Below are 9,995 nucleotides of genomic sequence, written 5' to 3' on the forward strand. Positions count from 1 at the left end.
CACAGTTTAACTCATTGTTTTATTTTATCTGGGTCTGATGTACCAGTGTGTTGTCTGTGTAACACTCAGGTCACAATAAGCCACATTTTACTGTCTTGCTGTCATTATGACTCTCAACGACGGCACCATTTTAAATGTTTTGTCCAAAGGTTTATCCATAACATAAGACAGTCTTATTGGTGATAGTAACACTGTCCACTTTGGAAATGTTTTTGGTTTTTTAAAGTACATTAATCTTGTTAATGCTATTTAATTTTTTTAATTTATACCTCAGACCTTTTTTAATGTGATTCCCTTTTAAAAAATCAAACTACATCTAGTTTGATTTGACATTAGAAAATGGCTGTAATGTCAAATAACTGGAAACCAGGACTGGAAATATCAACTTAGGTGACTAATGGTGGTTTTTGAACTTGCATGTTAGTCTTCCTAGTAGGTTATTATAATTAATATTATGCTACAGAAAGTCCTTTACAACTTGTATTACTGTAGTTTTTCTTTTACTGCTGTAGACTAGATGTAAAAATTGGATTTAATGCTATTTATGTTTTTAATCAAAAATTAAACTTTGCCTTGTTTTACCTTAATTTCCTTTCATAAATTTTTTACTTTATTTTTAACTTTTTACTGGATGTTTGGTGCACATAGCATAGTTGCTTTGCACCATGAAACACCAAACCAACCAACCAATTTTAGTGAATAGGCAAAACTTTTGAAATACAGACTTCACAGTATAACTTATGTGCATTTGTAAATATAAATTTAACTTAAACATTAATATTAAGATAGATATATAATAGTAACTCTGTCACAGTTGTTGTAGATGTAAAATGTTGTACAATGTGTGTATGTGTGTAATACAGATGTGAAATGCATGTAAAATGTGGGTGTGTTGTTACAGATGTGTAAAATTGGGTATGTGTTGTTATAAAGTGTTATGTGTGTGTTTTAAAATGTTGTGTTATTTGTTATTGATGTAAAATACATGTAAAAGTTTCCTTCTAGCTCTGTGTGTAAAAGCTTTATAATATTCATACTGCTACAGTTGCATCTTTCTATTTAAATTTAGTTTTCTTATATAGTTTGTTTCTAAACATTTGTTTGTCATCATATTGTGATTTATACTAACTGAGAATATTTTATTACTTATTACAGAAATGTTTGTTATGTATTCTTGGTCTAATTTATTCAGTTCTGAGTAAAATTATGACATACACTTAAGAAAGAAAATTTCTAGAAAGACTGACAAAAGGTTTAGGCAGACAAACCAAAAATAGTTTTTTTGTTGTTTTACGGGTTATTGAATCATAAATAATAAGATAACATTGAGCATTGAGATAGAAATATTAGATAAGAGTCATTCTGCTTCTACAGAAATAAAGTACACATTCCTAATGTGTTTTGGATCCTTTTTTTAACATTTCATTTTATATTAAGTTATAAATATATCCTATTGTTTTTAACAAAACTATTATGTCAAAAAATTAATTTGTTCTACCAAAAAAAAAAGTTGATTTAAAGCTGTATGTATTTTAGGTGGCTAGTGGACCAAGTCAACCTGTGAAGCCTAATCCAGGAAACCCATTTCTCTGACATTCTGTATCAAAGAAAACTCTTCTGTCAGAGCTATTCTTTGTGAAGTTTGATAAGGTTGGCTTTCTGTGCAGATGTAACCTCATTTAAATCCAGTCAGTCAGATACAACCATCATATATTAATGAAACTTTTACCATGAGAATGGGAAATGGTCATAATCAATTATAGATATCATAGCTTCATTGCTTAGGTGAAGAAGTTTAACAGTCATACCTGATTAGGCTAACTTGTCATTTTGTGACAGTCATACTTAACAGTGTGTTGCATGTGATTCTTGCCAGAAAGATATCAGAAAAGTGAATAAAACCCTTGTTAAGTAAAAGTTGTTGGTTTAGAAACAGAGATTTAAATATTATTTATGATGTAAAGAATCAGTTACTGTGCAGGGTAATAACCTGTTAAATGCCATATAGCACTCTAGTCTTCAGGTCTTAAACCTCTTTTGATAAAATTGCCTTAGCATTATGTAAATTATATTTGCTCTTCAGTTAGTTTTAAAGAACTGGTGATTCTGTTTATCACTTAAATTAAAATCCAAAATATTTGCTTTAGTTTTGTTTTTTTCTGGCAAATTTGAGAAAGCTTTTTTCTTTTCTTTTACATTTTTAAGCCACAAGATATGAATACAGAGTACAAAAAAGGTCAGTTCAGGCATGTTATTACAAAAGTATCTGAACATGATAATTATAGTTTTAAGTAATTTTGCTCAAAAAAGATAAACTTGTAAGTTTCTTTCTTCTTAATTTAAAAAAGCTATATAATTATAGCATGAAACGTATTCTTTGTCTGGAACATTTCTACGTGTACTTTCCATATTGATGGTGTTGTTTATGGTAGGTTCTGGCAAATAAAAGATGGACAAATACCATAACCTGAAGATACATTCAAACATTAGTTTGTCATGCTTAAAATATTTGCAGTGTATTAAGTGTTATTTATCCTAGGATTTATTAAATGGAAGTAGAACTTTAAAAAAAATTAAAAAGTATATCTAGGAGAAAATGTATGAGAAAATATTAATAATACAAAAAATCATTATTATTTTAATTAATAAAACATGCAGAAATTTGAAAAAAAGTAACTTACTGTTTATACTGCTAATTTGGTGATAAAGTGATTTTGCTGTTGTAACTACATGTTCAAGTGTAAAAGGAAATAATGAGGCATTTTAGTGAGATAGTTGTGTACTGTTAAGAGTTAATAATGAAAGTGTATAGTATTTTTCTTAAAAGTTCTCATGTCTTCAGAGAAGTTTTGTTTTGTGTACTCTAGGAAAATTTTATGTGAAATAAACCAGAAATTAGATTTGTTGAATACCAAACTTGAACCCAGTAATAATTTTAAAAGCTTAATTTTGTCACATGCCAACAAATTCGGCATTAATTATTCCTCATTCAAGTACTGAAATGTAAAAATTAAGGAGTAACTAAATTTGAATAAAAATTGTAAATCTGCTATCATCTTTTCCCTTCACACAAGTTAGGTTTCTTTGTTGTTTGCATTAAAGATAATTGTCTCAATGGTGTAGAAATCCTGAGGGATGTACAAAACCTCAGTAAGGGACAAACTTATGTATGTATACTTGTATATGCTATTATATCCTTAAAAGTGATCCGTGCATTAAGCTAATACTAAATTAAAATTAATCGTAATAGAAGAAAAATATACTAATAGTTTTTTTTTTTACTTTCAGTCATGTAAAGCAAACATATGTTTACTCTTCTTCAAATTCTGGGAACTTCTACTACTTTTAGAGATGACTCTTTTTACTGTGATTAAAACATTGAAGTAATTTAGTTTTGTATCAGTGAAATTTATGTTCTAAAGCTAAATTAATGTGAGAAAGTAAAGCATTTAAGTGTATATTTATATAAATATAAATTGTCAGGTATTCACTGTCTTTGATGAATATCATCATTTGTCGAATCAGCTCCACCATCTGTAATGGTGTGAAAATCTATCGTAAACCAAAACTTGTAGTTTAGTTGCATTTATGAAAGTAAATATTGTATCATTTGGAAAACCTTGCACTTCTTTGGCTTAGGTTTGGTAAATTGAACAAACATTTGAATCATGTGAAGGTTTGGGACAACAGTGAAATAAAATGTTTTAACATTTCATATTTTTTCTGTGCTTCTTGAAGTTGAAATATGTATTATAGGTTTAGTTATGGTAGGGTTGTAATTTTGGCATAATCAATAATTAAATAAAGTTTTTGCAGTTATCTTAGGTTATTTTAAAAATCACACTTCATGTTTTTGTGTTTTTAAATAATGCAGTTTGTTAGATAAAACATTAATATGTTATTATCTTTTCTAGAAAGTTATTTAATGTTTGTATAATCTAAAAAAAATTAATGCAGTCTTTCCTTCATACTTCAGTTTAACTGACTGTTAAATAGTTTAAATATGTAGTTGATTCAAGTTATAAACAGGATGAAAAAAAATCAACTTCAGAAGATGTACTATTAAACGTATTAATAAAAATATAACCTGTGTTATTTTGTTTTTAATTTTGAATGCTTGAAGTAGGTTTTACTTTTACATTATTGCAGTATTTCTTTAGTAGGTTAGTATTCAAAATACATTATACTTAATTTGATCTCATGAAGTGCATTTAGATGTATCAAGTGACAAGCACTTATAAATAATTTAAGAATGCAGCTTTGGATATGTTTAAATTTTCTTTTCTCATTTTAGTTCCATTAATTAAAAACAAAATTATCTGAAGTCATCAAGAAAACTAGAACTAGCTTAAGAATCCTTTTTTGTGTTTGTATTGAAGTACTTGTGAAGTTATTAAACAATAAAAATATGAGTTTTCTGTTGAAAAAACTGATATGATTTTTTTATAACATGAGTCACCAGTGTTGGTATAAAGTTTCTTCAAGAAATTGCAAGTGAAATGTATTTTCTCCATGTACTGAGTGAGATAAATATGGTTGCACGTGTTACTATTGCAGTTTGATAAGTATATATATATGTATATATATACATACATACAGCTCCAGAAGTTCAACAAAACTTCAAGCCTGAATAGCCACCTACATTTATGTTGCATGAAAGAATGTGACCTTTTAGAACACACATACAAGTTATTAGTAAGTGACACACACATTACGAATGATAACAAGACAAGCATATAATACTGATAATTTTTCTATTCGTATTACGTTACCAGCAAAAACCCTTAGATATCATGAGATCATGGAAGATATTTTGTATTTGTAATTAAGTGTTTCCATAGATTTAGTGTGTATGTGTGTCGTCATTTAATTTTTCAAATTTTTGTTTTAAACTATGTTTAATTGGGAAATAGTACTTTAAACTGAAAAATGCAATTTTTGGAAAAACCTTTCAACAGAGAAACTGTTTAACAAAGTAAATATATCTACAAATGGAAGAGTTAATTGTACTAACAGAGTGATTGAATCACAAAAATTAACATTTCATTCATATTACTGGGGTTTTAGTTCGGTATTGTGCACATTTCATGCATTTGATCTTAGCTCTGCACAAGGTATTTTTTTGTCATTTGTTGAATGTTATTAATACACTACTATGTATGTTTTCAGGGCAGAAGTACATACAAATATGCTCTATGGCAAGTATACAATGCCTTGCAAAGTGTTCACACCTATCAATAATGTTGCATTTTGATAAAATGTAAATAAATTTTTAATAGACTACTCTCTGTTCAAAACTCTCATCAAACGTAACACTGTTATGGGTAAAGGAGATTGAATGCCAGCAAAACCTGGAAAGAAAATATATAAATTGAAATTTGCATAAATATGCAACCTATTAAGTTAGTACTTGGTGGAAACACCTTCAGCAGTAATAACTGCTATGAATTTGTTTGGATAGATCTCTGTCAGCTTTTCACTGTGGGATAGTGTAACCTTTTGCTCACTCTTCCTGTCAAAAAAAGTGCTCCAATTCTAACTTGTTTGTTGGGAATTGTTGATGGACTTTATTTTAATCTTTTAAGTTTTGCCATAAATTTTCCATTACATTCAAGTCAGGATTTTGACAGGGCTACTCCAAGACATTCACTTTCTTCTTTTGAAACCTCTCCAGTGTGGCTTTGGGTCATTGTTCTGCTGAAATATGACTTAAACAGGTTTTCCTCTAGGATTTACTTGTACTTTGCACCATTCATCATCCTCACAATCTTGACAAGCTTCCCAGTCCCTGCTGATATGATGGATCCTCATAACTTGATGCTGGCACCATCATGCTTGACAGTTGGGATGGTATTGATCAGGTGATATGGTGTTTTGGACTTGCACCAAATGCAACTCTTTGAATTTAGACCAAGAAGCCCAATTTTTGTTTCATCTGACCACAAAACCTTTTGCTACATGCTTTGTCACAAACTCCATATAAGATTTATGATTTCTTTTTCAGTAATGGCTTCTTTCTTACCACTTGCCCATACAGGCCGTCTTTGTGTAGGGACTAGAATATTGTTGATGTATGAACGAACATTAACTCCCATTGCAAGTCTTCCAAAATCACTGTTGGCTCTGCACTAGCATCTCTAACCAGTTTCCTGCTTGCTGGCTACTTAGTGTTGAAGGGCAGCCTGATCTGGTTAGTGACTGGGGTGATATGAAATACATTCTGCTTCATAATGATGAACTTTGTCATACTGAAAGGAATGATCAACAACTTTTAAATTTTCTTGAAACCTTCTCCTGATCTGTGTTTTTCATCCATTTTATCCTTAACTTGTATCTAAAACTCTGGTCTTCATGGTTGATTTGTCATATCACTATGTGAGTTGTGGCCTGAACAAATTTACTCTAAAGTCAAGTTAAACAACTTTGATTGCACACAGATGGAGACCATTACACAAACTTTGGTACCTTTCAAACTAAACTTTTGTGCCTGAACTGGAAGAGGTTTGCCACAGCAAAAGAGTTGAATACTTTTACAATTGAGGATATTCTAATTTTCTTTGAAATCTAACATACATAAATAATATCAGCATTTTCTTTAGCTTTCACAACTTGAAGTAGGCTGTGTAAATTCTTGGTATAAATTCCCATTTGCAAGTTTCATAATTGCAAACTCAGACAGCAATGAAATGTAGAAACTTTATAGGAGGTTGAATATCTTTGCAAGGCACTCTTTGTATACATGTTGTATTGTTATATTCATTAATACAGTTTGTATACCTTACAACAGAAACTTTCTGTTTGGATAATAAATAATTTATCAGTAGTAACATTTTGGAAGGGACTTATCATGGCCTCTTGGTATTTATGTATACATTAGTATTCTAAATGGGAAATTAATCATGGCACACAGAGAAGAACTATTCAATTATAGCAAAGTATCACTGAAATTTATTTGTTTGAAAATAAATTTGTTTGTTGGTAAATGTTACAAGTCAATTGAACTAAAGATATTGAACACTAAACATTTTATTTTCAGTAAAGTTAATCACCTGAAAACTGCTGATTTAAAAAAAAATATTTTTTAAATATCTACAGTAAGTCTTTTGTTGATGAAAATCATTTGATCTATTTGGCATGCTTATCTAGTTGTGCAAAAGATCAGTTTCTGTGGACATTTAGGTATTTTTAGAGTCTACAGTGAGAAAAATGTAATGCCACAAAATTTATTTGACTCGTTTATTATAATTAAATATAACTGATTTTGGCTAGATAGTCATTATAAAATATGTTACATTTTAGTGATATGGTAGTATTGAAAAGTTTAAACCTGGTAAAATAGTTGAATTTTAAAATAAACTATGTTTGTATACTTGAATTTCTTATGCTCTCAAATAAGCTAGAAGTATATTATTATCTCTATATGATAGCTGCTTAGTAGGTACTTGTGGCCAAAAATTTATTTTATTTTTGTGTGTAAAGACAAAAAAAAAAAGAACTTGAGTAAACTCTAAACTTTCTTCATACATTTGAAGTTTTATTTGTGAAGAAAAATAATTTTCTAGGCACATTTAACTTTGAAACAAATGTCATATGTCTGACAGTGAAAAATTACTATACTCTGGGTTACCTGTCCTGGACAGAAAATGACAGGATACTTGTTCATATTTTCACTTTCATAACTACTAGTTTAGTTTTTTTTACATGACAAGAAAATATTAACAGTAAGTGCACTATAACATGAAGGAATTAGTTTCAGTAATCATAGGTATATATATATGTATTCAGATTGCCTTAGAGGCCAGTAGTACAAATTAATGTTACAGTAAATTTTGTACTGAAAAGTTGATAAATCCCCATCTCACATTAGTTAAATTTAATTTGTTGTTTGTTTTTTTCTCTAGTAAGGCATGGAAGATCTTTAAAAAAAAATGGTATCTATTTCAGTTTGGTTTTATGTGTACATAATTTATTTGCTTGCATAAGTTTTGTGCCAAATAGCAGAGTTTTTATACCCTTTTTCATATTATTTGATGGTTGTAGAGCCTCGCTAATAAATGAAAAGCATGATAATGTTACTCTATTACTTTTCAGCTTAATGTTTAGAACTTGTATTGGATATAAATGCTTATTAATCCCAATTAGCACAATTAGAAATTGGTATATCATAAACTAATGAGTGTTTGTAGTTGATGTTTGTTGGGATTTTTTGCAAGTCAACCTAGCTAGTAAACTATGACCTTGTGATTTTTTAATCAAGGCAAGCTACCAACATAGATCATACATAAAAATTAAACCAGTAAGGCATATATCTATACTAATATTCTATTCTGAAGCTAATATTAAATAAGTTTTGAAGTCTTAGAAATCTCAAAATTAAACATATAGCTAATGGTTAACCTTGACTCAAGATTAGGTTGTTTCATTTTGATGATAGGCTTGCTCCAACTTCACAGAAGGTGAGAGATCTTCCACAGCATATTGGCATCCAAGATGTAGATATAACTAGTAGGGTTTAAAAGGGGAAATCCTTCTAATTCATAAGATGAAGGTTATCATCAACTGTTTTGAATTAACTGAATATCTCTGATGAAGAAAGTATCTGCATGTCTTTAATGAGCAAAGAAGAAAGTTGATCGATCAATGCTAATGAGAAATAACACACAAAAACATTCATGCAGCCTCTTAATTGTAAATGATTTTGCTCTCATTTCTTGTGTTCTTAATATCCATGTACTATATAACATATTTCAGATAATATCTTTATTGGTTTTCAAGAATAAATATGATCAGTTGTTACTTGCTATAAATTATTTTAGAGATGATTTACATTGAAAAATGAAATTGTAAGTAGATTTCTTTGAGCCACCATTGACATTAACCTTGTGTAACAATGATGTAATCACATAAAATATTTTTTCCTTAGGTATCACCAAAATATGAGTAATTTTTCTCTTTGAGAACTTTTATTGGGTTATATTTTGTAGACTATCTTAAGCATTCCTAGTATTTGTTGTTTTTGTTAATGTATGAAACACAAAACTATATATATATGTATAAATATCTATTGCTTCTGTCCAATAATATTTGAATATGATGTGTTGTTTCCCAGGATAATTCTAATGTTGATGTAAAAACTTGAAATGATGTGATTTTGCAATGAGACAGTGCTTCGTGTAAAAACTTTTGATGCCAAATAAAGTTATTGTACCAAAATTATAGTTTGGTTTTGTCTTCTAAATATTTGGCAATTACCTGATTACCACAATTTTGATTGCACAGGAATTAGACAGAAAAACCAACCAAATTGGAAATGCCTGAAAGTTTCAAAAGGCACCCAAAATAGAAGCATGCATGTTGAACATGCAAATCTTGTGGAATCCCATTACTAGATAACCAGAACACACATATATATAGTTGATATAAATCCTTTTTATTATTCAGTCCCAGACAACTTTTTTCTTCCAGGAGATATGTTAGAGATTTTGAAAAAGGGAAGATGGTAGCTCTAAAAGAAAAGTAACCACTGTTTCCATAAGTATGGACCCTATTGTTTTAACTCCTAGAGTAATAAATTCCCTAACATTTCAAATGATTTAATTTTACATTTGAACTGTAGGCCTTTCTTCACTGCATACTTTTTCATGTTGTCAATGAATGTGTAACTCAAAATTTTTGAATATCCTTTATGCAAGGTGGAGCATGCATCACTTACCAATAATTTTCTACTTTCATGTCTTCCAGATGGTTATTTGGACATGCATAATGAGCTCTAATTTTAGGTTTGTTTGATTTTTGAGGTCATGGCATTAACTTCGCTACATTAATTCTGATGCAAGTTTTTCCAAAAATATTGTGGTTTCTTATTTTGAATCATTAGTTTTATACCCTGCATTCTGATTTATCTTGTTTTGAAGATTTAATCTTGTGCACAGTTATTTGCTATTAGATATTCTCATCTCTCTGATTCTTTTATTCAGGATCAAACATCTACTTTG

General features: G+C 29.4%; 1 protein-coding gene across 7 annotated transcripts in view; it reads left to right on the forward strand.

The window, feature by feature from the left end:
• Positions 1-9,213, forward strand: part of LOC143246501 (arf-GAP domain and FG repeat-containing protein 1-like) — a 31,761-nt gene extending 22,548 nt beyond the window's left edge. For all 7 annotated transcript variants that reach the window (XM_076493330.1, XM_076493333.1, XM_076493347.1 and 4 more), the window contains one exon: positions 1,537-9,213. In XM_076493330.1, coding sequence (XP_076349445.1) covers positions 1,537-1,593 — 57 coding nt within the window. In that variant the 3' untranslated portion in view covers positions 1,594-9,213. The remainder of the gene's footprint in view (positions 1-1,536) is intronic.
• The last annotated feature ends 782 nt before the right edge of the window (positions 9,214-9,995 follow it).

This window comes from Tachypleus tridentatus, chromosome 1 (genome assembly GCF_004210375.1).
Source record: "Tachypleus tridentatus isolate NWPU-2018 chromosome 1, ASM421037v1, whole genome shotgun sequence".
Lineage (NCBI taxonomy): Eukaryota > Metazoa > Arthropoda > Merostomata > Xiphosura > Limulidae > Tachypleus > Tachypleus tridentatus.